The sequence below is a fragment of the Delphinapterus leucas genome, chromosome 7 (genome assembly GCF_059928025.1).
Source record: "Delphinapterus leucas isolate spDelLeu-1000000601 "Yukka" chromosome 7, BTC_Dleu_Yukka2, whole genome shotgun sequence".
In the NCBI taxonomy this organism is placed as follows: domain Eukaryota; kingdom Metazoa; phylum Chordata; class Mammalia; order Artiodactyla; family Monodontidae; genus Delphinapterus; species Delphinapterus leucas.
The window spans coordinates 95,601,948-95,629,342 of record NC_143135.1 but is presented as its reverse complement, the minus strand read 5'-3'; the positions used below and the strand labels follow the sequence as shown (position 1 = coordinate 95,629,342).

The following is a 27,395-nucleotide window of genomic DNA, read 5'->3' as shown; positions in this document are numbered from 1 at the left end:
TATATTTGTCTCACATTTGAATGAAGTAGAGAGGGTGACGCTTCTCTCCTCTGTATCTCTTTAAAACCCCCAGAAGGGATCCTATTCAAAGGAAGACAGAGTTGTGCTGAAATGATCGTTCCTGTTTTCACTTATGAACTGAGGTTAATGAAGAAAGAAAGAAAGATTGGCCTTTCTTTCACAATTTTCACTTGGCTTGTTTTCATAATGTGCTGGAGATTGAATTGTTGATCACAATGTCATTCTCATTCCTGGATTATTCTAGAGCTTGCTCAGTTTGTATCACATCATGTGACCTGTGGCAATTTTCTTATTCCATTTCACCTTCGCCCCAAACCACATCCTCTCTGCACCTGAAAGTCGGTTGACTGAATATATTTGAAAAGTAAATGCTTTTCTGAGACACGATATGTTGTTTACACCCTGTAATTTCTGTCCTCAATATGGGGCTCCGTGCATCAGCACAACAGAGACACTAATTATTCTGTTCAAAAGTCCTCAAACAGGCTTCTGGATGAAGGCAAGGACCGGGACAGGAACCTCTACTGCATTCCTACTCAGGGAGAGAGGGTTCTGGGGGGAGGGGGGGAGGAATAAATAAAAAACATGCTTCAGGATTAGAAGAAAAATCTCCGATTTGGGAGATGTGCCCAAGGTTATCTGACACTGAGGTACAGGAACAGTAAGCAACGGGAAGGACAAGGCCGCTTCTTCTCTTTACTCTGTAAAATGTCCCCGGGGTCAGAGAGGTACCCTGCAGCCACGGAGGTGACAAATAAATATCATCACCCTGTGCCTGTATCTGCCTGCTCCCTAGAGGAAGGACTCTTCCCCAGATCTCATGGCTGTTTCTTCAGATCTGTTCCTGACAACAGGCAATTGACCAAAAATGACCAAAAAATGTTGAGGAAGACAGAGATAGAAATATCTAAAGAAAGAGTCTGCAGTTCCCTTAATCCACAAGGGGAAAAGCCCTGAAGTTTCTGCTGTTTTCATTCTAGCCAGTATGGTGTCCAGAGATCCCAGTGACAGACAGACAACAAGGCTCCCAATAGCACAGGGCTGGAGAGAGGGGGTGGGGGACGAGGGCTGCTGACCAGGGCAAACCACTCGTCATTGTCCCTTCCCCAGATTTATTTTTCCAACTCTTCATGACTCCAGCAAGAAGCATCCCTAAGTGGGGGGCAACCCCCCAACATTGCTCAGTAAATAATTTAAATAGAAAAACGCAGGAGGGCTTCCCTGGTGGCGCAGTGGTTGGGAGTCCGCCTGCCAATGCAGGGGACACGGGTTCGTGTCCCGGTCCGGGAAGATCCCACATGCCGCGGAGCGGCTGGGCCCGTGAGCCATGGCCGCTGAGCCTGCGCGTCCGGAGCCTGTGTTCCGCAGCGGGAGAGGCCACAACAGTGAGAGGCCCGCGTACCGGGAAAAAAAAAAAAAGAAAGAAAAACGCAGGAGACTCAGTAGAAGGTCAAGTAAGTCCACTAGAGGGAGCCCCAACCAACTCAGTACTGCAGAGAGCCAAGCAAGGTATTTTCTCAGCACCTGTCTGAAAGTCAACCACAGACAGGAATACGGGAAAAGAAGCAATACAGTAAGTCACAATGAGAGGAGATAGTCCTGTAAATATCCAGGGAAAATCCAGGCCTTTCAAGATTTACAAAATCAAAGATTTCTTTTTTATTTTTTGGCCGCACGCTGTGGCTTGCAGGATCTTATTTCCCCAACCAGGGATCGAACCTGTGCCCCTTACAGTGGAAGCGCAGAGTCCTAACCACTGGACAGCCAGGGAATTCCCCAAAATCAAATATTTAAAGACCAGGAAACTGAGGCTGAGCAAGTTTAAATGGCTTGCTCAAGTTTACATATCCGGACGGAGGGGATAAGAACTCACAGCTCCTATCGCTAACCAGTGCCCTTTCTTCTCCATTTGCATCTCTCTATGTCAACACCCTGAGGTCCTGGGTCTACCTCTCCTTTGCGTCTCATTTCTCTGAAAGGGGAAACTCTCTCAACCACCTTCTTCTGCACTTCTTTCCTTCATGCACCACAGAGTGCCTTCCAGAAGGGGAGCTTCGGTTTTAAACCTAATAATGTCATTTCGCTGATGAGACCTTGGGATGTGTAAATTGCCCAGAATGGCTACTGTCAGTCCTTTTCCTCTGTATCAGCACAACAGCACTATTTCAGACGTGTAAATCTGTAATTTGTAAGTCTCCAAATTGCAGGCTGTGCTACAGAGAAGTGAATCATAGATGATCGGCTCCAAAGCCCTTTCTCCTCAAACTACACTTAGGATTTGGGGATAAGGAGAGTATTGGCCCTCTGAGACCTCGGTATTTTAAGCTTTGTATTTAGTCCCTTCCACCTTCCTATGAACACCATGTTTCCCAGTTGCCCGGACGACATGCAGCCTCCAGAAACCCAACCTTCCAGTTCTCAGTCCCGCCCCCAGACAGAAATTTGCCACTCTGGATTGGTTCCCAGAACCCAGTCTCCTCCTCTGGCTCCTAGATCGTTGGGCCTTTTCTCTGCCCCTCCTCGTGAGTGGGTCACACCACAGGGAGACACAACAGAGGCAAGAGAGGGTCTTGCAGAAAGGAAGAGGCAGGGTAAGGATGATGGGAAGAGGGAAGGGACCAGGTACTGAGCTTTGTTTTCTCTGAAAGAGGATTGAGAGGAATGATTTCTGTACTTAGAACCTGACCGATAGAGAGAAACAACTCCATCCTTCCCAGTGGCCTCAGCCTTGCCTAAGTTTCCAAGGAAACCAAGAACAGAAGCTTCTGAAAAGTATAAGATACAGAGTTGGAGACTAGAACACTAATTCTCCTGAGACTCCTGGTTCAGTCTAGGGGTCAGGTAAGCATCTCCGTTGTCCAGACCTAAATACGAGTCCCCCCTCTCCCCCAGGACAGCAAGGAAATACGACCTAAGACCAAAGAAAAAGGGACAAAACCTGGGACACAGAAGAAGAAAAGGAATGCAGCTGTTGGTGAGTCAGGCTGGGTGGAGGTGGGTGCCCCCTGCTTCTCCACGTTCTGGCTCAGAGACCGAGCAGAGATCCTCCAGAGAGAATTCAGCCCTCTGCCCGATAAGACAGAGCTGTCTTGACCCTCCTCCTTCATATCTGCATCCAGATTCCATGGAGCTGGGGAAGTGGGAAAATCAGCACCCATGCCCATCTGAGCCCCCTCTGGCTCTGTGCCTTCCTTATGTATTCATTACACATCTTTTGAGTACCTGCTATGTGCTGGGCAGTGAACTCATTAGACTTTGCCATCAGAGATCCCTCATTTAGTGGTCCTGAGATCTCCTGCAAAAAAAAAAAGATCCGGGGTGTGGGATGAGGATGGGAGGGGAGTAGGTAAGGCTGAGATCCTGACAAGCTGAGGCTCTGCCATCTTGCCAGGGCAGATGTGGAGACTGAATCCATACACAGGCTGGCACTGCTGGAAAAGGAGCTGCTCCAAGACCACTTGGGTAAGAAGAGTGGAAGTTCTGGGGGCAATAGAGGTGGGACAATGGGCATTTCTGTATCCCTGGGAGCTTGAAGGGTTGGAGCTATGGTAGAGGGCTGAGCTGATCTCTAACCATCCCCTAGTGGAAAAAGATTGTCAAGAGTTAGGGTTGTGAGGAAACGGTGGGCAGTAAGGGCTGATAAAGGCAGCTATATTTTTCTTAATTTTTTGTCCGCACCACGCGGAATGAGGGTTCCCCGACCAGGGATCGAACCCTCACCCCCTGCGGTAGAAGCATGGAGTCCCAATCGCTGGACTGCCAGGGAAGTCCCAAGGCAGCTATTTTTCATAGCCAGAACACAGAGGGAGTTTGTGGTTCTTAGTAACGAAGAGCCTGTAGGATTCTAGGGGGGAAAAAACAAACACCAGAATGACAATGAGAGACTGGCAGCCTGCTGCCAGGTTTCCAAAGGTGGGCAGAGTCCATCAAGGCCATCGGGGCTGATTTAGTGGGGTCCCCAGCCAGTCCTGAGGGCTGCTCTGGGACTGTTTACAGCTCTGTGGAGGGATGAGGCCTGCCAAGCCAAGGCTTCTGAAGACAAGCTGAAGCAGAGGATACAAGAACTGGAGGCTGAACTGGAGGGGGCCTGGAGTGAAGGGAAGGCCATATATGCAGGTGTGCTGTTGATTAAGCAGGTGGGCAGGAGACAGGGGCCTGGAAGAGGACACCTAAGAGGGCCAGAGGTTGCTGGGTAGGGAGACAAGGAGGACTCGCATCTGCCATGCCTAGTCTCAGCCTTCCCAGCACACACAAGAATCCTGAAGGAACCAAACAAAGGCCTCTGGGATCTTGGGCAGGGACCTTCCATGATGGCCCATGCCACACGCTTGATGCTGTGTGGGTTACAATACACAGCCACAGCCTTTATCTCATTCATCCCGTGGGACTGAGTGGGGAGAAGGGCCTGAATCCCCATCCTGAGTGGCAGGGGGAAGGGGACCTTGTTTCCTAGCTCCTTCCCCAGCTTCTCAGAATCACCACAAGAAGAACCAAAAGGCCTTTATGTATCTGCCCCACTGGACCAAGCAGAGCCCGCCCTACTCACAACTTCCCATCCTTTCTCCATCCCTCTGTCCCCACCTGGGTCCCTGGCCACCCACCATCCCCACCACAGAGATGAGTCGTCAGTGCTGCACCCTGCAGGAGGTGATGGAGACCCACAGCAGGCAGCTGGAGGAGGAAGTGAGGGGCCTTCGGGAGCAGTTAGATCAGCTTCCCCACCCTCGAAGCCCTTTCTCTCAGAGGATCACTGCTGCTGTCCAGACTGAAGAGGTGGATTTAGGATGTTTCTTCTCTAGAAGACTGCAATCTAAGCTCTCATATTGCTTTCCCCACTGACCTTCCCACCATTGAGAATTTCCCCACTGACCTTCCCACCATTGAGAATTGCAGCAGACGGTTCAGGACAGGAAAAAAAAAAACCTTAAGCTATAAGAAGAAGACCTTGGTCTTCCCTGGTGGCGCAATGGTTGAGAATCTGCCTGCTAGCGTGGGGGACGTGGGTTCGGGCCCTGGTCTGGGAGGATCCCACATGCCGCGGAGCCACTAGGCCCGTGAGCCACAACTACTGATCCTGCGCGTCTGGAGCCTGTGCTCCGCAGCAAGAGAGGCCGCGATAGTGAGAGGCCCGCGCACCGTGGCGTAGAGTGGCCCCCACTTGCCACAACTAGAGAAAAAGCCCTCGCACAGAAATGAAGACCCAACACAGCCATAAATAAATAAATAAATAAATAAATTTAAAAAAAAAAAAAAGGAAGAAGAAGACCTAAGTCTCTCACCCCATTTCCCTCTCTCAGTGGTGTCTCCAAATCCAGTTCTCACTCCCCACCGCCGCCATGTCTCCCATAAGCAAAACATATTCCCGCTCAGTTTGGCTGATTTTCATAATGAAACCAAGCTTCAATGAAACTGTTTAACTTACTTATTTCCTTATCTTCAAGGCCTAATGCATGGTAGGTCCTAAATAACTATTTGCTAATAAATGAGAGAGCTTCTAAATAAGCATATACATGTATGTGTATGTGTATGTGTGTGTGTATATATATATATATATATAAGCTTTTGTTCTCTTCCATCTTGGTAACAGGATAGAGTTGAAAAATTTTAGCATGGCGCACAGATTTTCCACAATTTTGGCCTCAAATTTTCTTATCCTAAAATAGCTTTATTTTAGCTATAGATATCCAAGAGCTGCTTATCTGCCATGCAGGCCCTGAGCCTCTTTCCTAATCTTTGCCTTATCTCAAATTTAAATGCAGTCAGCATTTATGAAGCACTTCCTGCATACTAGGTGCTTTCCCATACATTATCACATTTAACTCTCACAGCAAGCCTGTGAAGTATGGGTCATTTTCTCTATAAAGATGAAGAAACTGAGTCTCAGAGAGAGATGTGTCAGACATTACACAAGTAGTAAATGACAACCAGATTTGGGACTCAGATCTCTTGTCCCAAGCCCACTCTCTCTACTCTACCTTAATGGTATATTTCAGCTCTTTATAGGAACTATGGGAAAATTGATGGCTCTGGGGAAGTCTGGAATGATCCCACTCAAGTTCTGCTCTTTGGGTACCTTTGGAGACTCTGTTCAAACGTAGAGTGTCACCGTCCTGTCCTCTTTCATCCTTCTGCCCCCGTCCCCAGAGATGTGCCAAAGGGAGGCTGAGGCTACACAGAGAGAGGCCATGCAGGCCCTTGGAGAGTGGGACCGAACTCTGGCTCAGCTTCAGGCTCACGTGGCAGACATGGAGGCCAAATACGAGGAAATCTTACATGTAAGCCCTACCCTCTGAAGGCCAGCCATCCCAGTGCCCAGCACCCCCCCAAAAATCCCAGCTAATGTGACAATGACAGACCAGGGGGAAGGAAAAGAAGCATCTCCATAGGGAACTCTGCTCTATCTTAAGGGGATACAACCATGCCTACCCACTAAGAATAAGAGCTTTGAGAAAACACTGTCCAGGAAAGCTTACAGACCAACCTGGGACACCCCTCATCCAGCCCTCTCCCTTCCTGAGATCTGAAGCTTGGTGTCTGCAGGACAGCCTGGACTGGCTCTCCGCCAAACTGAGAGCCGTCAAGCCGTCCACGCCCGGCACAAGGAGCAGCTCCGCCAGTTTGGACTCAACCCCCTGGATCTTTGACTGTGAGCCTCTAGTCTCTGGGGCCCTCTGAGGCCCCAGCAATAAAGCTGTCTGTATGTAGAACTCAACAGGACTGTGGGCTGTGACTTTTGGCAGAGATGAGTGCCCCTCATAGGAACATCTCAGTTCTGGGCTGACCCTTTACCCTGAAGACTGAATAAGAAGAGAGAAATTTGACAAGGTCTCAACTTCTCTCCTAGCGAAACTGGGTCCCACCCCTTGAGCCTGAGGCCCTTTTGGTCACCCTACCCCCACCAACACAAACAAAGGCAGCCAGATTTGTGGGGAAAGGCCATTTCTACAATAGACCAACAGTGACCAGGCACCAGCTCCCACAATCCTAAAGTGCCCACAGAGGGAAGGTGCAGCCGGTCTCCAAGTTCCTGCAATATACCCAACAGTCCTGGAGTCATGCTTAGGGCAAATTCCAGGCGGCTTCAATCCTAGCCGGCCCCACAGCCCGCCAGGAAAGGGAAAACTCTGTTTCTTCTCTATTTTACTACAACGTTCTCAGTTCTACTTCATTTCTGGTGAAACGTGGAGGAGGGAGGTTTCCCACACCAAGTAATTCTCCGTAGACACAATTTAACTTTTGTGTTACAATTTAACTCAATTCCGACACTATCTACCTGGATGTATCATCAGATCCCGCAGGTTAAGGGTTCTGTCCCACAGACTGCCCTCGACCTCAAATACCAATCTCGAGTCCAGGTTGTCACTTGTGCTTCTGACCTACTAGCTATCAGTCAGAGGTTCCCACAACCCCCTCCTTGGGTTCAATCATTTGCTAGAGTGATTGAACTCAGGGAAACAGTTTACTTACTAGATTACCAGTTTATTATAAAGAACACAACTCAGGAACAGCCAGATGGAAGAGATAAACCGGGCGAGGTATGACCATGGAAGCTTCATGCCCTCTCCAGGTGCGCCACCCTCCCAGCACCTCCACGTGTTCAGCAACACGGAAAGCTCTCTGAAACTGTCCTTTTGGGTTTCTGTGGAGGCTTCTATGTAGGCAAGATGCATCAATCCATTGAACACTGGTGATTAATTCAACCTCCAGCCCCTCTCGCCTCCCAGGAGGTTGAGGGTAGGGGTGGGGGTGGGGCACTGAAGGTTCCAACCCTCTAATCACATGACTGGTTCCCCTGGAAACCAGTGCCCCATTCTCAGGTGCTTTTCAAGAGTCACCTCATTAACAAAACTAGGTGTAGTTGAAAGGGGCTTATTGTCAAAAACAGAAGACAGCTTTCTCTCTCTTACTACTTAGGAAATTCCAAGGATTTTAGGAGCTCTGTGCCAGGAAAGGGTATGAAGGCCACACATATATTTCTTGTTATAAATCACAAAATCATAGCACTCATCTCACGCAGATCTTCATCCTTGGGGCACAGCTCCCAAAGATCCCACGTGACTTCCTTTGGAATCAAAGGGGAGGTTCCCTCTTGGGCCCACCTGAGGCCTCTGGCCACACCCTCTTCCAGGAGGTGGGCCCATGGGAAGGGAGGGAGGCCAAGGACTATCCTGTGATCGGAGGTATCCGGAGTCCTAGAGCTGCAACTTCTGGTTTAAAGAGAGCTCTCAGCTCCCACCACCTCAGGCTGGAGAGTGGAGACAGGAAAGCTTGGGCAGATCTGTGCCAGGCATAGGGGGGTGCTACAGTAGATCTGAGGCTACAGCCCAGTCCTAAGCAGAGAAAGAAGGGAAGAGGTCATTCAGAGACCAGAAGAGTTCCCTTTCCCTGTACCCGCCCCCCTTCACTGGGATGCCCAGGAACGGGGCTTCTTCCCTGGGTCCTTCTGACCGCATGTACCATGGCCTAAAGTCCCAACCTGAGTGCCCCACACTGCTTCACCCTGCAGCTTCCCGCTCTGCCCTCTGCTCTGGCTCCCCTCTGTCCTCTTCTGGCTGACTCACAGTCCATCTGTCTCTTCTTCCTCACCTCTCCAGACCCTGGGGGAATCCAGGCTTCCAAGCCCTGCTGAGATCTGGCCGCCAGCTTCAGGCATAGGGGTGGCTCCGCCTCAGCCAGCTGCTGAAGTCTTTCCAGGTCATTCTCTCCGCCCATGGGATTCCCGTTCACCTCCAGAATCACATCTCCCATTTGCAGTCCCGCCCGGGCAGCTGAGCCTCCTAGGGTCACCTGGTGGAATGGGGTGGAATGGGGTGGGGGGGAATGTAGAGCTTGGAACACCACGGAAAAGTCTGCTGGGTGTACTGAGGCTCTGGGAGGGAAGCAGAGGAAGGCTTGTCAAGAGGCAAATGATTGAAAAGATCCAAGGTCGCTGGGGCATCAGTCACCTGGGAGATGAAGAGATGAGGCCCACTGGCCACACAGCTGAGTCGGAAGCCATAGCCACCGCCAGGCCCAGGGTACAGGAAGCACTGGCGGAAGCCGCGTGGGACGGTTGTGTCTTCAACTGGTGGGTCCCTGGTCTCAACCAGAGAGGCTGAGCCGGTATCCTGGGGAGAGTCAGGAGCCTCTGTGCTCTCCAAGAAGAGAAGTGGGGACAAGCGAACCTGGAAAAGAGGAAGATAGGACAAACCGTGCTGCTTGTTCCCCCACCCGAGCCCTGCTCTCTTCCTGCCCTCTCTCTAGCCCCCGCCCCTCAGCTCGCACCATGTTGAAGAAGCGGTCAGCCTCGGGGTCGACGACGATGAGCGAGACGCAGGAGCCCTGAGCCCGGATCTTGGACACTGTCTCTTCATGGCCCAGCCCTTCCACGCTCTCCCCAGCCACAGCCACCAGCCGGTCCCCAGCCTGCATCCCGGCCTTCTCTGCTGGCAGTCCTGGGTCCACCTGCCACAGGAACTGACCTGGGATGCAGACATCCTCACTGCTCCTTCCCCACTGATCCCCAGTGCCGGCCCAGGCCACTGTATGCACACCGGGGGACTGACCCAGGGCTACACAAGAGGAGGAGGCCCGGGCTGGGGTTCAGCCAGGGCCACCACTTGTGTGCGCTGAGAGGTGTATATATACACTTGTGTGCCCACCCCAAGGCCCACCTTCCCTCCCCGCCCCCAGGGCTCTCACTCACCGAGCCGACCGTCAAGGCCCTTCTCCTCTCGGAGCATGAACCCGAAGCCCTGGGGCCCTTTCTCTAGATGCAGACAGCGGGGCTTGGTGGGCAGTGCCCAGCCCTCTGCCAGGGGTGCAGCCAGGGGCATTCCCAGCTGGCGACACTGTTCCTCCACCTCTGGCCCTGCCACCAGCAGGGTCACCTGCTTGCCACTCTGCCAAAGCTGTGGGGACCCAGCAGGGCATCAGCGTCAACCACCTGGGTAGGGAGGGCAGAGGCAGGCACCTCCTCACAGCCCCTCTTCCCAGGCCCAGGAATGAGGCACTAGGGAAGGGAGGGGAGGGCCCAGCACAGAGTGTAAAGGGAAGGATGGCGACAGGTACAAGATCGGATCAGGCGATTAGGCGTGTGGAGGAGGAGTCTGCTTCCAGAGGCAGGGACCAGGCCCGAGGGGTGAGGACGGATGGGAAACAGGCAGTCATACCTTCTTGCTGAGTTGGTTATGCGTGAACTTCTCCACGCTGACCCCATTCACTTCTAGCAGCCGGGCCCCAGGGGGCACTCCTGCCTGCTCAGCTGCTCCTCCAGTGCTCAGCACTAACCAGAAAGGACCCCGATGTCCTGGAAGCACAAACAGCAAGCTTCTGCCTGCTTCTGCCCAGAGCAGGGCTGAGATCCCCATCCTGAGCCCTCCCGAGCTCCAAGCTCACCTTGGGTGATACTGAAGCCAAAGCCACCCTCGTCTTTCACTATGTGGCACAGCCGAGGCCGGACCCCTGGGCCGAGAGTGGGACAGAGGTGGGCATCGCTCCCCCGCTGAGCTCGGGCCACCTCATGCACGTGCTGCGCCAAAACCGTCAGCAACACCCGAGGACTGCTGGCCCGGATGCGGCGTATCACCTGAACGGTGGGCACACGGAGCGGGCTTGGGCTGGACCCTCTTGCCAGCTTCCCCTCCCTGGAAGCTACACTTTTCACCACGGGAACCAGCTCTCTGGAGACCTTCACGCAACCATTCGGGCCTGGGTGTCCCTAAGTTCTGGGAGATGGGGTAGGTTGAGGCTTGGGCCCTGCCCCCATATACCCAGGGAGGTGACCAAGCGGCTTCTGTCTCCCTGAGGTGCTATAGAATGTTCTCCTGTACCACAGGGGTCCCAGCCCAACCTCACCACTGAATAGTCTTCATGTTCCACGACATGGTTGTTCACCCCCAGGATCCAGTCTCCTTCCCGAAGACCCTGGCGCTGGGCAGAGGTGCCTGGCTCCACCCTGCACACCACATGCCCAGCCCTGCCCCGCTGCTGCTGCAAGTGGAAGCCAAAACTCCTGCCCTCCTCTCTGTTCAGCAGATAGAAGCGAGGTCGTTCCAGGCTCCAGAGATCTGGAAGGGGAGGTGGGCAGCAGAAAAGGGGGAGGAGAGGGGACATGACCCAAGTACAAGTCACCTTGTGTCTGGCAGACCCTGCCCCTGTGATAGAACACCAGACAGGCTTCTGCCCAGTTAGGTATTGGGCAGGGGGACTGAACACGGACCAGGCAGAGTGGCGGGGACAGGAAATGCCTGGCCCCCTTCCACCTCCACATGGGTACTCCCACCAAGGCTGTTATCAGAGGGAGACAGAGTGAGTGGTTACCAAGGAGACGGGAAGCTGTGTGGAGCCCTGGTGGCTCTGGGGAAAGGAAACGGTTGCCCCAAGTGGTGGGGGGTTACCAGAGGGCTCGTGGTCTTCAGCCAGGGAGAGCACAGGATTATCAATGCCCAGTTTGGGGTTAAACTCAAACTTCCTGCAAGGAAGCAAGTCAAGCAGGTAGGAGAAAACTGACATCCGGACTTGGGTCCCAGGCTCACCTTGAGGTGCTAATGGCTAATGGCAGCTGAAGAGCTTCCCCACCTTCAAGTCCTCCTCCCCTTGCCCCAATCCTTCACAGCACAGCACTTACGGGGCCAAGGAAGCTGTGTCCTGAAGGTCTGCTGGGAAAAGAAGGGGTGAGGGGAGGAGAGGCACATTCTGCCCCCCCGAGACTCCTCTTCCATGGTCATTAACTGAAAGGACTTCGGGGAACCCCCAAATTCAGGACTCACTCCAAAAGGGTCTTCCCTTCCCCTTCCTTCCCCTCCCCGGGCAAGGCCTCCTGATACGCACAGAAGTCTGAGCATATCAGTACAGGGCGTGGACCAGGAAGGCAGACACATCCAACCACTCACCTCTCCCCTCCTAACTTCCAGTCTACTTGCCTTAGGGCTCCAAGCCCCAGTACCAAGTGTGTCCTGGTCCCAAAGCCTTCCAATCTGCCCTCTGCCCTAAAGTCCCCCGCAGAGGATTTCTCCTGGCCTCTTACCTGCAGCTGCCTCCATGGTTGGATCAGCGAGCCAGGCTCAGTGTAGGGACAAGGTCCATCGAAACCAGCTGACCCTCCCACCTACCCCGCCACGTCCCGCCTCCTCCAAGACGCTGCCTTAGAAGCAGTCAGTAATGGTTAACGGGAGGAGAGTCTTGTCCTCTGGGGAAGTGTGTCTGTTCCTCCTGCCCTATTCTCGAGCCCCGACTTTCTCAGGAGACTCTGCTGCCGCCCCAGTTCCCCCTCTGCGCAGAGAAAGGTCACTGTAATTGCTGGGCACTGTAATTCTAAGCCTGGGATAAGAGTATGAGAAGGGGTACAGGAGCCCTATGGCCCAACATGGCCTACCTCCATGCTGACATCTTGTTCTTGCGCCACCCTCAGGGCCTCTGAAACTAGTGCCCAAGAAACATCTGCAACAGAAAGTGGTCAGTGGTTTAACCAGAATGACCAAGAACAGTACCCTTTCTTGAAAGCAACAGGCAAAAAAGACTCCACAGTAGTTGGAAGGCACAGCTCTTTAATAGCAGCAAGTCAGCACCCACGCCCCTAGGGGCCACCGAGCTCGGGTACAATTGTGAAGGGGAAACAAGGGTGAGGACACAGCACCAGGGAGAGAGGAAAGTGGCCACTGGCATCCTGGGTGTCCCAGGGTGTCCCCAGAAAGCATAAAGGCAGGACGCGGGGGCCCACCAACACATCTGGATGGCAAGGCCCCTGGCAAGGCCGACAAAAGAAGTGTGCCCCCTGGTGGCACAATCCAAGAGGAGATTGGTGGTGGTGCTACAGGACAATGTGGGGCCACCAAAACGCCACATCTTTCAGTCCTTCTAGCCGAAGGGAGGGGAAGCGTGTTCCATGATCCTGAAAACCCCAGACTTGGAAGCACTGGTTGGACATGCCCCAGGAGAGCAACTGGCACAGCTGTGCCCATTCCTTTGCCTCCAGCCCTGAAGGGATCTTTCTGGAAGCGGTAGTGCAAGCTAGGAGGCCACAGACAGAAGCGGCTTGGGGCCAGGGGACACACACTGCTGCTACTGTCTCAGCTTCCAGGGCCTCCCAGCTGCTCCAGGAGGGCCCTGACCTCGCCCTCCACTCGAAGCAGCTGGGCTTTGCGCCAAGGATTAAGGGTGGCTCCTCGGTTATCTTCCAGATCCCGCAGCAGAAGCTCCAGGTGGCGCCGGACCCGACCCCGATCCCAGCTGTTGAGGTTCCGCTGGACTTCACCCAGGATCACTGACCAGTACTCGGACGCTGCTGTCCCCTCTGTCAGCGACACCACGACCCGGGCACCGCCCTCAGTGGTGCTCCCCAAGTCCCGCAGGGCCTGGCGGCACTCTGAGCTCAGCTCGTTGAAGTAGAGGCTAGCAGGAGAGAGAACAGTAGATGCTGTTCAGCTCTGAGAAGAAGGGGCAGAGGGTGGGTGGACAGAGAGTAAGGGTCTCATAACTGTTCCCCTGGCTGTGAAATGCAACGGGGTAAGTGTTTGCAATAAGCCAGAGATGGAGGGTGGTGGCCACTGGGAGGCAGGGATGACGCTAGAATTCAGTGGGACCAGGGTCAATAGAAATGGGGCCACTAGGACCCTAGGAGAAATGGTGGTGGAGAATCAGGGCAGGGGAAGGGCCAATCACCAAGGGTGGGTGGGGAGATGGGAGTGGAGGGCAAGACTCACTGCAGCAGCTCCAGGGAAGGGTGCTCCCGGGCAGCCTTGGCTAAGGCCAGGGCCGCTGTGTCGCCAGCGCCGTTGTAGGCCACATTCAGCTCCTGTAGCTGCTGGTTACGGTCTAGCTGGGCAGCCAGCAGCTCCAGGCCCTCATCCCCAAGGCCCGTGTGCAGCAGAGACAGGTGTTTCAGCGACGTGTTTCCTGCCAGCCCCTCCACCAGCAGGGCCACGCCCGCCGCCGTCAGCGGGTTGTTGGACAGCCTAGGGCCACAAGCACCCCAAGGTTATGAGGGCCCCTAGAAGATGCCCTGTGCTAAGCACTGGGACTTGGGCCAAAACAGTGCACCGCTTGGGGCAGAGACCAGCCTGGACGCAGAGAAATGCAGGCCCAGGAAAAGAGGATGGAGAAACAGGGGTGAGGCTCACTGTAGAGGAGGGAGGGTGGGGTGGAAGCCGGCTTCTCCCTCCCCTCCTCCCGCCTTCCATTCTCCTTTGAGACTCCCCTCTTCCCTCTCCCCTTCCTCGTTACCATGTTCCTTCTTGCTCCTTTTCTCCCCCCCTTCCAGCCCCTGCTTCATCCTCCCTTCCTGTTTCCCCATCCCCTTCTCCCTCCCTCCTCATTCACTTCCCCTTCCTCCAACCCAAAATCAGGAACCCAGCGTCTGGGTTGCTAGTAAATCAGTCAACACTTTGGGAGCATCTGTTGAGTGCCCAGCGTCAGGGTCATCCTTGTGAGGAGACAGGGAAAATCCTGGGAGGGAATCAGTGGCGTCGTTACCAGGTAACCAGCCAGGGTGTTATTCCACCCCCCACCCCAGGCTGCTTTTAGCCACGCAAGAGGCTTTCTTAGCACCAATTTATGGCTGGTGGCATCTTTCCCCCTGCTTGGCTGCTTGTACTAGACGTCGTGGGGTGGGGAGTAGGTCAAGGTCTACACTCCCGCCTTCTTTACTACAGCATGGGTGCGCCTGTTCCAGGCATGTTGGGAGGTGGGGAGCTCACCCTTGACCTTAGCTGGCCAGCAGGATGGAGCCCCCTCCCAGGGCACTCACCGCAGGGTGGTAACTTGGCACTGGTCATGCAGCAGCAAGTCTCGGAGGTCCCTGCAGGCCTCGGGGCCCAGGCTGTTGAGTTGCAAGCTGCAGCAGAAGGCGGGCAGAGAGGAGGTGAGAAACCAAGGAAGGAGTTCGGCATGGAGCCTGCCCACCCACCGGGCCCCTCCCTCACCATCCTGCCTCTTGTAGTCCACAGCTGTGTCCCCTTCTGTAGCTCTTGTCACCTCCACCCGTACCAGATCTCACCCCACCCCCTGGTCCCTCCTCACTCCCTTTGCTTTCCCAAGCACCTTCTCTTCCACCCGTGCACAAGGACAGGGCCTCACCCCAGCTTCCGGGCACGCAGGAAGACAGGCCTGAGCGTGCGCAGCCCGGCAGGGTCCAGTTGGCAGGAGGCGAAGTTCACCTCGTCCAGGGCATGCCTTCCACTGCCCAGTACAGCTGCCACCACCATGCACTTGAGGGGTGTCATGCGCACGCCCGCCAGGCTGAGCTGGCGCAGGGAGCTGAGCACCTCGGCGGAGAAGCGCTGATTCTGGAACTCATAGTGGAAGAAGAGGTGGTCAAGGAGCTCCGAGGGGGGCAGCACCTGCCGGCCCAGCTTGCCCAGCTTCTTCTTGATGGCCTGGGCATTCTCCAGGGCATCCAGGGTCTTGATGGGGCAGCCGAGCTGAGCCAGCACTACCCGGTTATGGGCAGAGAGAAGCCCGCCCATGAACATGGGGAAAAGCTCAAAGACCTCATCCTCTGTGGGCTCGTCCGAGCGGCACCGGGGGCCCTCCACACCCAGGATACTGGCACCCATCTGGTCCAGGACGTCGTCATTGTAGTAGTCCTCCTCTCGGAACATCTCCAGCACCATGGCCTGGGCCACTGCCTCGCGGCTCTTACCTACCACACGCCCGAACACACGTGGAACCACCTGGAAGGGAAGCAGGGTGAGGGCGCTGCAGCCTACTGCGTGCTGTTCAGCCTTCTGGCCTAAGCTTAAGGTGCAGTCTTCCTGACTGCTCCAGCCTGGCGATCTCCCTTAAACTTGAGCACGACTCGTCTGATCATACCAATCCCCCTGCTGCAGCACCTTCCGTGGCTCCCCACTGCCCATGTGGAATATAAAACTTTGCGTAATTTGGCCCCAATGTGACCTTTCCGGCGTCACCTCTCAACACTCGTCTCACGTACTCCAGACACTGGGAAATTCCTTCTTTTTCCCAAACCCCCCGTACATTTTCAAGCCCAAGCGTGGTGGGAAGGAGTTAGCATATATTATGCGTTCAGCTTGGTACCGGGCCCGGTGGTTTAATGATCTTCAACATCATTGTCGTCGTCACAGCAGCGATGACGGATGCTGCTCCTACTGCTTCAGACCCTGCACGATTTGGCCTCATGAAATAAAATTCATATTTTAAGGAAAGACAAGAAAAATTTAAACATGAAATTTTTCTCTGCCCATTTGGGCCTCCTCCCTCCCCTCCAGTGTGCATCTGCACTATGCATTTAACTAGACCTCCCCAAGGGCAGAAATACCCGCTCAATCATAAAGATCACTTTTTCTCCTTCTGGCGCCAGCCATGTAACTCCTTAGAAGATAACATTCCTTTCTCAATCCTGTAAGGGGTCACAGGGACCCACCACTCGCCTCGTATGTGCAGACATCTTCGGTGAACTTTATGTACAATGCCAATATATCATTTTCCTTAAAGATAGAGATTGGTGCAAAACAGACTGCTCAGAGACCTGAGGAGATACTGGGCCTCACCTTGTGGAAGATCTTAGCTTCAATACTTACTTATGATCCTATTAATACTACTAGCTATATTACTTGTATTTGCCTATTTTATAAGATTGCTGTTTCTTGCATTACCAAATGTGTGACTGAGCCTCAGATAAAATTAACGATGAGGGGCTTCCCTGGTGCTGCAGTGGTTGAGAGTCCGCCTGCCGATGCAGGGGACACGGGTTCGTGCCCCGATCCGGGAAGGTCCCACATGCCACGGAGCGGCTGGACCCGTGAGCCATGGCCGCTGAGCCTGCGCGTCCGGAGCCTATGCTCCACAACGGGAGAGGCCACAACAGTGAGAGGCCCGCGTACCACACACACAAAAAAACTAACGATGATTAGGTGACTTGAAACAATTGATCAAATATATAGTTCTATAAGATGAATGACCGTAATAGTGTAACTCTAGATAAGGGAAGAAACAACAAGAGGGAACCGTTCCTTGGATCACAACGGACTAGTAAGAGGTCCAGAGGATTTAGGCTACTGTTAATAGGGTCTAGTCCCCTAATAGCACATTGAGTGACCTATCGATGAAATCCTTGCCTGACCTGGGAATGAGCATTCCTAGTGCTGTGGAACAAATAGGTCACGAAATGCCTCCCAAACCTTGGTTGAAACTAAGACTGAAAGGGAAGGGATTGTAAAATAAAGAATGTTGCCCACCACCCAATTCTACAAAGTCAAGTCATTAGCCACTGCAGTCACTGGCTACAATAACCTTGAAAGGAATTCAGGGCGAAGATGAGGATAAGGTACTTTGTGCTTTGGGAAAACTGACAGAACTGGTCCTTAGATACTTCAGGAGAAATTTTTACGAACCCGGATTCTTGCATCTTTCCATACTTAGAAAAGCACTAAAACCATTAACTGAGATGTCTGTTCCTCGTGACTAGGTTCAATTTTCTACCGCGATGTGTGTTTGATTACACATACCCCCGTTGCCAAAATCACATATATTGAATACGTTGGCTTCCCTCTTTATGTCTTTGGAATAGTTCTCAAAACTCTCTGAGAGACTGTCTCCTGGGTTATAATCCTCAGATTGGCTTGAATTAAAATTTCCATTTCTTTCTTAGATGTGTTAGGGAACCGTTGACTAAAACCACCGTCCTTGGCCAGGCACGATGATGACCACTTGCATGAGTTGTCTCGCAACAGGAGTTCCCAATAAGGAACGTGGTGCTGCTGTCAAAAACTAGAGAATTCAGGAGGGGCCAAAAAGAGGGAGGAGATGCCAGCCCCATAATATTGTCCTACCAACCTCCCAGAATCCTTGGTGCTGGAATCCATCTTGGCTGAGACACGTGTGCCACCAGGAAGGACCTTGAGTCAGACTAAATAGGGGCCAAGCAAGATGAATGGCCAGAGACAACCCAGAAAGTAACCCCATTACCATAAAGCCTGAGACTACAAGCCACGTGGCAGAGCAGTTCTCCTGGGTTCCCTTACACCACTGCTGTCTGCCTGGGTGGCCCTTCCCAATAAAGTCTTTTGCTTTGTCAGTACGTGTGTCTCCTCAGACAATTGATTTCCGAGTGTTACACAAGCACTTGCTCTCAGGGACATCCCTGGTGGCGCAGTGGTTAAGAATCCACCTGCCAATGCAGGGGACACGGGTTCGAGCCCTGGTCCGGGAAGATCCCACATGCCGCGGAGCAACTAAGCCCATGCACCACAACTACTGAGCCTGCGCTCTAGAGCCCGCGAGCCACAACTACTGAAGCCCGCGCGCCTAGAGCCCGTGCTCTGCAACAAGAGAAGCCACTGCAATGAGAAGCCCGCGCACCACAATGAAGAGTAGCCCCCGCTCACTGCAACTACAGAAAGCCCGCGCACAGCAACAAAGACCCAATGCAGCCTAAATAAATAAATAAATTTATTTAAAAAAAAAACAAACAGCTCGCTCTCAGGCCCTGGAAGGGGTCCCCTTCTGGCAACAGATGAACTATTGATCAATTTTTCATTGACAGGCCCCTGTCAGCCACGGCGCCTTCATGACAGCCTCTCACCCTCGCTCACTCTGCTCCTGTCCTCTCGGCTTCTCTCTCTCTCTCTTTTTTGTTTTTTGTTTTTTGACAGTGCCAAGATTGTTCCTCCTTCAAAGCTGTGCCCTCTTCCTGGAGTGTTCCCCCCCCCACACCCAGTTCTGGCTAATCCTCCAGGGATCAGATTAAAAGCCCTTCCTGCAGAGAGGCTTTACTTATCCCCCCAAACCAGGTCCCCCCTCCCCCCTTGCATACTTCCATAGCACCTGGAACTTTGTTTTCCAGGCACTTCCCAGAATTTTTAATCACATGGTTATGTTGACATGTTTATGTTGAGACTGTATGATTAGAAAAGGCAGAAACCTGGGGTTCTGTTGCTTTCTCCTCCGAATCTAACACATTGCCTGGCGCTCAAACATTTGTTGAAGCGCTGAATGTTTGGGAGGTTGGCGACATCAGCTGCCATCCTTGCAATGGTTCTGAAAGGAAAGGAGAGGTCCATCCCTCTGGCAAGAGCCACCAGGTTGTTTTGTGGCACCTCCTCTCATGTGTTTTCTTCACTTTTTACAGGCGAGGTTCCCACCATGGAGGTTATAGTGCCCCTCCCCCAACAAGCATCTGGAGACGAGACACAAAAACTGTCACTCTGGGAAAATGAATCAATAGGCTCATAAAGAAACAGATGGGACCCATCCTCTGCTAGGCAACCCTCCCTCCGAGAGGGCTTAGGGGTGTGGTGTCCCCTTAAGTAACTGAGTGGCTTTCTGAATCCTGTCAGGAGACCACAGCCTCTCACTGCAATCCAGATGAGGCAAGCACATCCTCAAAGAGGTGGGTGGCCTCAGCAATGGCCATTACCTCCCTGCCTGAGGCAATGGTATAAGAAGGGATGGGCTGCCTGAGACTGTTTTTGTGTTTAACAAACAATTAAATAGCGCTTACTGTGTGCCAGGTCCTGCAGATGAAGACATGTAATCCTCATATTGGGCCAATGATATAGATTCTATTATTATCTATTATTATTCATTTAACAGATAAGGACCTTGGGGCACAGAGAGGTTAAGTAACTTGTACAAGGTCACACAGCTAGTAAGTGGCAGAGCCTGGATCTGAACCAGGTAGCTGCATTACAGAATCCCTGTTTTTAACCCTGAGGCTTTGCTGCCTATAAAAAGGAAAACTTGTTAAAATGTTGTCAGCTCACCAGGGCTCTGCTTCCCCAAGACCGATTACTGAAACATTTCTAAAGAGGACCAGGGTTACCTAGCAAGGCGCCATAGCTTCCTAGAAATATCCATAGTACATCAATAAAGTTTGGCGGAAAGAGCACAGGATTCAGAACCATAAAACCTGCACTCAGATCCCAGTTATTCTCCTTACTATCTGAGTGACCTTGGTCAAGTTACTTAGCCTCTGTGAGCTCCAGTTTCCTCATCTATAAAAGGGATCATAGTGCTTCCCTGGTGGCGCAGTGGTTAAGAATCCGCCTGCCAACGCAGGAGACATGGGTTCGAGCCCTGGTCCGGGAAGATCCCACATGCCGCGGAGCAACTAAGCCCGTGCGCCACAACTACTGAGCCTGCGCTCTAGAGCCCAAGAGCCACAACTACTGAGCCCACGTGCCACAACAACTGAAGCCCATGTACCTAGAGCCCGTGCTCCACAACAAGAAAAGCCAGCGCAACAAGCAGTCCAAGCACCACAACAAAGAGTAACCCCCCTCGCCGCAACTAGAGAAAAGCCCACGCGCAGCAGCAAAGACCCAATGCAGCCAAAAATAAATAAATAATTAATTTTTTTAAAAAAAGGGATCATAATTATATTTCATTTACAAGGCACCCGGCAGACATCAGCCGAGAGTGGCTACTTCTTCCCATCAAAAACTTAGTACATCCGCCCTGCTCACAGCACAGTCCTCAGGCCTGTAATTTGGTTTCTGGAGCAGACCTGCACCCAGGATGGACTGTCCTAAGTCAATTACCAATGCCATTTATCCTCCTGGTATAAATGAATAAAATGGCATCTGCTTTATAAACCTGCCTCTGGTGATTAAGTTAGGATGAGACATCATTCCCAAAGTCTAATCACCTCTGAGGAACAGATACAATTGGGTTTCTGGACCTGCAAAACACAGGACAGACCCTGGACAGTAGTGACCCCTGCCGCCCAGCAACAAAGACTAGGAGGAGAGAGGCAAAAAACGAACAAAAACCTATCATTAGAGTTATGGGATTGTTATGAAAGTCCCTGCACCCTTAGATTCCCCTCCAAGCCTTCCCCAGCCTGCGGCTTCTCTCTCCCCCTTCCTTATGACCCATTCCCACTAAAAGCCAGATTGCCCAAATCTGAAACAGAGCCAAGAAGAGGATTCACGGTCATGCAGGAAGAAGCAGTTACCTTCTGGGCAGGAGCAAGAGTGAACGAGGAGGATGGGGGCTGGCAGCCTGGGATCCTAGGGCTGTTACCTTGAGCAGGTTGAATAGCAGGGGCAGGGCCCGCAGGGGCAGCAGCTTGGCCATGATGCCCAGGACCAGGCTGACATCCTCCCCAACACGGCCCACGAGCTCGGCCACTTCCTTGCCCACTCGCTGCAGAGTCGTCTTCCGCAAACCCAGCACAATGTAGAGGGCAGCCAGGTATTCCTGCATGGCGGGCACAGTGAACACGAAGGTACCCAGGTGCCCTGGCTCAACGCACGGGGCCAGAAAAAACCTCAGGGCATCCCGGCGGAACACATGCAGCAGCTGAAACTCCTCTTCCGTCTGGATGCCAGCTTCCAGGCAGCCACGGACATCCTCTTCAGAGAAGTACGTCTTGCGGGAGGACACCCCCTCGTAGGCCAACTTGCCCATGGTTCGGGCTGCATAGGCCATCAGGGACAACTTGGAGGGGTCAGTGCTGTCCAGCATCTCCCCACTGAAGTTTAGATGCAGGAAGCTGGTGTAGATGCTCGTGAGGGTCTGGCCAGCTGGTGTGGGAGCGTGCAGGAAGTGCAGGGTGGCACAGACAAGCCAGCAATAGGAGGGCAGGAAGCAGGCAGTGGCGATCTGGTGGTGCCCCTCCAGGTTCCGGGAGAGCATCTGCACCAGGTGGTCACGCTGAGCCGGCGTGGCTGAGAACCCCCCAGCTCCGTGCCCGCAGTCTGGCTGTTTGAAGCGGAGCTGGAAGTAGAGCTTCTGTAGGTTGGTATCGGAGAAGCCACAGATCTCGCCATAGCGGCCCACATACTTGCTGGGGATGCGGCCAATGGCAGAGGGCCGGGTGGTCACCAGAATGCTGGCCTGGGAAGAGCATGGTTGAGAGTTAAGAAAGACCCTTGTGGGCTTCCCTGGTGGCGCAGTGGTTAAGAATCCGCCTGCCAATGCAGGGGACACGGGTTCGAGCCCTGGTCCGCGAAGATCCCACATGCTGTGGAAGAAGTAAGCCCGTGAGTCACAACTACTGAGCCTGCGCTCTAGAGCCCGCGATCCACAACTACTGAGCCCACGTGCCGCAACTACTGAAGCCCGTGCGCCTAGAGCCCATTCTCTGTAACAAGAGAAGCCACGACAATGAGAAGCCCGCGCACCGCAACGAAGAGTAGCCCCCACTCACCGCAACTTGAGAAACCCATGCACAGCAACGAAGACCCAACGCAGCCAAAAATAAATAAGATAAACAAATTTATAAAAAAAAAAAAAAGACCCTTGTGTCCTGATTGCCTCACTTGCCAGGGAGTCCCTGAAGACTTGAGTGTTCAAGGATGAAGATAATGACGGCCACAGCAGTTATAACCCACACTTACTGAGCACCCGCTGTGACCCAGGGCGTTGTGCTAAGCACTTCATAGGCAGTATCTCATTTGTTCAGTACAACTCAAGGAGGGAAGGAAACAGAAGTCTGGAGAAGTTACTGACTTGCTCAGTCCACGGCTTGGAAGTGGAGGGGCAGGATTTGAACTAACCCAGAGCCTACGTTCCTACCCATTAAGCATGCGGACTCAGGACACGAAAATCCTGAGGGGGCAAATTGGGGACAGTGGAGGCAGAGCAGGGTGCGCTCACCTCGGGCAACATGTATTTGCGTAGCAGGTTGACGATGATGGCAGCTGGCGCCTCTGACTCCTCCGGGTCACTGCAAAGCCCTGTGCCTGCCAACCGGAAATCAAGGTTGAGGTGCTCCAAGCCGTGGAGCACAAAGAGCAGGCAGGAACCAGCAGTGGCCATCAGAGGCAGAATCTCCTTCAGGGGTGTGTAGCGCTGGGCCACAAGCTGGCACAAGGAGGCCGGCGCAGGGCCCAGGGATGACAGGTCCTCGCAGGAGAAGGGGATCAGCAGCTCGAAGGCTGGCAGCTGCCCGTAACACCAGTCCAGGACCATCTTGCGCACCAGCGTGCTCTTGCCTGTGCCCACTGTCCCGTAGAGCACCACCGTCTGCACGCGGCACCCACAGGCATCTGGGTCAAAGAGCTGAGACAGGGCCAGTGGGGGGAGCCCAGCAGAGGGTGGCTGATGCTCCAGGGCCAGCTCAGCCAGTGGGCGAAGCAGCTCATCAGGGGTGCTCTCGCGGATCACAGGGTCTACGTGGACCGTGTCTAGTGCAAAGGTTGGGCCGAACTGGCGCTCTTCCCTGGGCAGCCGGCTGAACCACTCGGCCAGGTTCTGGCGGTGCCGCTGGATAGCTTCTGGATGGGAAGGCAAAGGGAATTTGTCAGGGAGAGGGGCTGAGAAATGCAGGAGCTTAAGGAGGTGGTAGGGTCAGGCTGCGGAGTCAAGACACAACACCAGGAGATGCCAGGACCCACAGTGGTGCTGGACACACAGGACTCCCTCAGACTGTCCAGAAAGTTTGGACCCCTGTGGCAGAAAGTGGGAAGCCATGGAACGAGAGAGGGTGAGTCTGGGCTGACTGGCTGTATGATTATCCACGTGTGATCTTCACCTGACCGCTAGAGGCAGTGTGTTGAAGGTAGGGATGTTATATCCCTCCCAGTGCTTTGTACATCGTAAGTGCGCACTGCATGAATGTTGCAGGAAGGGATACATGGACAGATGGATAATGGGGCCAGGGAGAGTGGGTCCACTAATGGCTGATTGTAATGGATCCTCTATACCTCCTTCCTGCTTGTTTCTCTCTCCAAGCCCTTCTTCCCCACACTCCCTGAACCCACCCCCACGCTGGGAGCCCAGCAGCCCCTCTCCTCAGGCTGACTGAGGAGCCAGTCTCTTTACCAGCTGCAGCGATGCCCTGGAACAACTGTCCGTGCCTCCCTGATGGGGGACCACTGCCCGCTGAGCTTCCGTGATGGCGTATAAAGGCCCTGTGAGCAAGGAAAAGGGATGAGCTGGGGCTTGGCTACTGGGTTCAGGCTCTGCATAGGCTCAGAGTCCAGGCCTGCCTGGACTGATGAACTGCTGGCTTCCTGAGATCCAGGCCTGCCTCTGGACACCCAAGTCCAGAGCCTCATCTGACTCTCATACCCTTCCCAGGGCCTGAGGTCTTGCCCCTACCCCTCCAGTCCCCCACTGCTGACTGCCTGCCTGGAACTCAGACTGACCACTGCCAGACTCCACCCACTTCCCACCGGTCCTCCCTCTGGCTGACCACTGTGACTTGTACTGTGGATGACATAAGCTAACTTCCCCTTAGGCCTGGTAGCTGAGTCTGTACCCTCTCCAGCCCCGGAAAACCAACTCTCCCCAGGAGATCAAGCTCTCTCCAAGTCCTGACCCTTCGCAGGCTACTCTGCTGTGCCCAGATGTGTCCCAAGGTCACACTGAGGTCTCACCTAGGGGGCCCAAGGGGGCGCTCCCCTTTAAGGGGCCAGCTCCAGTGGATCAGGAAGGGGATACGTTCATCTACAGAGAGAAAGCAGAAGGAAGCAACAGCATCCAGAATTCACCCACATTAGCTCAGCAATGCACAGACCCCACATCTACATCAAAGCCCCATCATTTGCTCTCATAGCCTCATGTACTGCCCCCTTGTAGCAGTCATTATGAAATTGTATATTTCATCATGTAATTATTTGATTAACATTCATTCACACACTCACCCCCATTCCTCCATGAGAGCAGGGATCACATCTGTTTGGGTTCACAAGTACCTACTTAGAAATTAGCATGGGGTCTGGCACATAGCAGGCACTCAATAAATACTCATTGAATGCAAAATGAAATCAGACAAGTGTTCCTGGACTTATGTAGCTACAGGGACACTCAAAGATCATCTAGTCTGACTCCCTCAGTTTAGGATGGGAAAAAGGAAGCTCAGGGAGGTACGGTGACTTGTCCAAGGTCAACAGCTAGTAAATCACAGAGCTGGGACTAGCATGCCTGGTGTCTGGATCCCTTCTCTCTTGGAGGTGCCCTCTGGACTCTGGAAAGGGAGAAGTGGCAACAGAAACCCCTGCTTCCTGCTCACCTGCTGGCTGGAGTACTCTTCCCAGACCAGGGCCCCAAGAGGCCCTAGGCAAATGGCAGCCCCACCTCATGGCAGGAGAGAAGGTCAGGGCCTGGGGGACCGAGCGCACCACCTTCTATCCTGTTCCGCTGCAGGAAGAATGGTGTGAATGGGCCCCACGCACCCCCACTTTCCCACCCCACCTCTCATGCAGGCCAAGGGAGGCCCTTCCTCCTCAGGAGAACATCAGCCTTTCCTTAAATGCCAGCATCGCCAAGGCCCTGGCCTGGCTTTCAGACCTCTCTCCTCTACATTCCCCACCTGAGTGATCCTACCACCCACTGGTTCTCCCCTGAGGCTTCACGATCACCTTTCTCCTGAATTCCAGCCTAGTGAACTGTTTTATTTAGGTGTCCTTTTTTTTGCTTGGCTGCCAGCACGCTCCTATGAGTCCTGTGTTCCTTTTCAGTGGCTTTTCTGAGCCAACGTTTTCCAGTAACAATCATCCATTCTCCTCTGAAGTTTTTCCCTAGCTATCAGGTCCTTTTAGCCGAGTTTTAATGGTTTGATCATTTTATCTTCTCTGTGACTTTTATGTAACCTGCCTTTGAGGCTGGCATAAATTATAGATAAATGAATGAATGACTTCCTATTTGATATCTCCATATGGACATCCTGCCAATGCTTCAAGCCGCACGCTCGCAGAACTGAACTCAGCATCCCTCCTCCCCTTCCAGTTACTTTACTGCAAATCTTCCCAATCACATGATTTCTACTCGAAATCTGACCTCTTTGTCTTCAAATCCTTCCCCCCTCCTCCACTTGTCTTCAAATCCTTCCCCCCGCCTTCACACAGTGGAAACAGCCCTGCCAGTTCCTCATCCCAGTACTTTGCCAGCCTGTTCCTATTGCATAATCCCTACCACCCTGTGCTAATTTAGACCCTCCTCCTCCTTAGTGGCCTCTGCCTTCAGTCTCATTCCATTCCCATCCCTGATCCCATACACCAATCGCCTCCCTAAAATCCTAGGTTATGTAGCGTCCAAACACCTGGCCCACACCAGCTATTTTCCTGAGTTTCCCCCTGACCCGTACCTCACCGGCCAGGCTTACTGAATTCTTGCTCCCACTTTCCTAACTTTGTTCATACTCTTTCATCAGCTTGGAATGACCTTTCTCCCCTGTCAGAATCCTACCCAATCTTTTCAGAACCTGGTCAAAAGTCCTCTCTCCTGGGAAGTCTTTCCTGATCCCTCTGAGCTCCCTTAAATGAAGCATACAGCTATCTGGCACCTGGTCTCCACTGAGATGTGACTCCTTAAGGGCAGAGCACACTTAGGGAGAATTGGGTGCATTCGGCCCTATTGCCAGCAGGGCCAACCAATGGAGGCGCAGCCTGCGGCTCAGACCAGGAGTCCCGGGGGTCGGGGGCGGGGGCGGGGAGTATAGAAGGGTTAAGAGACGGCCCTGGAAGGCTGGAAAAGCTTGGGGAAACTAGCTCAGTGGGATAAAATCGGTTGCAGGGCCTCTGACTCAAGATGGGACTGGCGGTGGGGATGGGGGCATGAGGCCAATTGTCGGAAGATCACCGCTGGTCTCCAGGGCAGTGAGAAAAGGAGAGGGCACAGCAGGAAAGGTACGGGGTCTGTGCTCGCACAGGTCCAGAGCTCCTCCTCTTAAACTGGGTCCTAGCTTTCCTAGTTCTAGTTGGTTTCAGAGCCCAAGAGTAAAGCCCGCCTGAATGCCCACCTCTCAGGGCACCGGCTGCGCCCCACGCGTCCCCAGCCTCCAGCTCCTAGTGGCACTAGCCCAGCACCGCACCGCCCCTGCTACTTAGACCTTTACCGCCGCTGCCCAGGCCCGGGAGCCGGTCGCCGCCAGAGTCTCCCGCTTGCTCCCAGAGGCCCCGGCGCGCGCGGCGCTTCCTGCACGCCCCGCCCGCCTGCGCGGAGCCCTGCCAGCCCTGGCATCCGGCCCGGCAGCGGGCAAGCGCGAGCACGAGCCCAGGCGCTCCGGGCCGCCGGGTCCTGGGAGGAGGGAGATGGCGAGAGGGGCTAGTGTCCTGGAGAGCAGGCCCGAGGCGGGTACTTCTTCGCCATCTGTCTCTCCTCCCCGCCCCCTCAGTGGTACAGCCCTCCATCCAGGCGGGCCCTGCCTCGGGGACTGCCCTCTACAGGTCACTGAGCGCCAATTCCATCCCATTACTCACCCAGGCAGGGCTTCTTGTTATGCCCATTTTACAGATGCAGGAACTGCAGCTCAGAAGGGTGAAATGACTTGCGCAGGTTGACCCCACTAGGAAGGGGAAGAACAAGAATCCGGGGCCTGGGTCTTCCTACCTCACCCCTGGACCTTCCCGAGGCGACCCCCATCCCCCATCCCCCATCCCCCATCCCCCCGGGCATTCTTCCCTCTGTGCCTCTTCACCGCTTCAGCCTGCCTCCTAACAGAGATCTGAGTCAAGGTCTTCTTGGGTCCTCCCTCTGTACCTGGCTCT

General features: G+C 53.7%; 3 protein-coding genes across 5 annotated transcripts; 1 reads left to right on the top strand and 2 right to left on the bottom strand.

Annotated features, from left to right (window-relative positions):
• Positions 1-612: 612 nt before the first annotated feature.
• NHERF4 (NHERF family PDZ scaffold protein 4) lies at positions 613-12,447 on the bottom strand. Its single transcript, XM_022560248.2, has 10 exons — positions 12,377-12,447; positions 11,400-11,657; positions 10,858-11,069; positions 10,399-10,588; positions 10,173-10,309; positions 9,707-9,911; positions 9,286-9,482; positions 8,967-9,185; positions 8,608-8,808; positions 613-8,351 (listed from the first exon to the last, which is right to left on the bottom strand). The coding sequence occupies exons 2-10, from the start codon at positions 11,512-11,514 to the stop codon at positions 8,322-8,324; spliced, it is 1,506 nt and encodes a 501-aa protein (XP_022415956.2). The 5' UTR covers positions 11,515-11,657; positions 12,377-12,447; the 3' UTR covers positions 613-8,321.
• DRC12 (dynein regulatory complex subunit 12 homolog) lies at positions 2,619-6,786 on the top strand. Its single transcript, XM_089915894.1, is given in 9 exon segments — positions 2,619-2,643; positions 2,868-2,894; positions 2,897-2,995; positions 3,418-3,483; positions 4,018-4,137; positions 4,637-4,727; positions 6,164-6,296; positions 6,562-6,604; positions 6,607-6,786. Coding segments are annotated over 9 exon segments (663 nt in total). The 3' UTR covers positions 6,666-6,786.
• A 514-nt stretch (positions 12,448-12,961) lies between the features above and the next one.
• NLRX1 (NLR family member X1) lies at positions 12,962-26,992 on the bottom strand. 3 transcript variants are annotated; one of them, XM_022560242.3, is made up of 10 exons: positions 26,648-26,990; positions 24,920-25,047; positions 24,285-24,354; positions 23,728-23,816; positions 22,561-23,180; positions 20,983-21,798; positions 15,076-15,671; positions 14,747-14,833; positions 13,704-13,955; positions 12,962-13,392 (listed from the first exon to the last, which is right to left on the bottom strand). In XM_022560242.3, the coding sequence occupies exons 2-10, from the start codon at positions 24,987-24,989 to the stop codon at positions 13,071-13,073; spliced, it is 2,922 nt and encodes a 973-aa protein (XP_022415950.2). In that variant the 5' UTR covers positions 24,990-25,047; positions 26,648-26,990; the 3' UTR covers positions 12,962-13,070. The 3 variants fall into 3 exon arrangements, with proteins under 3 accessions (XP_022415950.2, XP_022415951.2, XP_089771813.1); XM_022560243.3 differs by having other exon boundaries at positions 26,744-26,990; XM_089915687.1 differs by lacking the exons at positions 23,728-23,816; positions 24,285-24,354 and having other exon boundaries at positions 26,648-26,992.
• Between the last annotated feature and the right edge of the window lie 403 nt (positions 26,993-27,395).

Coding starts and splice junctions, on each gene's coding strand:
- NLRX1 (XM_022560242.3), bottom strand. CDS start 24,989: ATGAGGTGGGGCTGCCATTTGCCTAGGGCCTCTTGGGGCCCTGGTCTG. Junction 23,181..23,727: donor CCAGGGCATCGCTGCAGCTG/GTAAAGAGACTG, acceptor CTTCCCATCCAG/AAGCTATCCAGCGGCACCGC. Junction 15,672..20,982: donor TGCTATTCAACCTGCTCAAG/GTAACAGCCCTA, acceptor CTTCCCTTCCAG/GTGGTTCCACGTGTGTTCGG.
- NHERF4 (XM_022560248.2), bottom strand. CDS start 11,514: ATGTCAGTTTTCTCCTACCTGCTTGACTTGCTTCCTTGCAGGAAGTTT. Junction 9,483..9,706: donor GGGCCTTGACGGTCGGCTCG/GTGAGTGAGAGC, acceptor TCTGCATCCCAG/GTCAGTTCCTGTGGCAGGTG. Junction 9,186..9,285: donor CTGACCGCTTCTTCAACATG/GTGCGAGCTGAG, acceptor CCTCTTTTCCAG/GTTCGCTTGTCCCCACTTCT.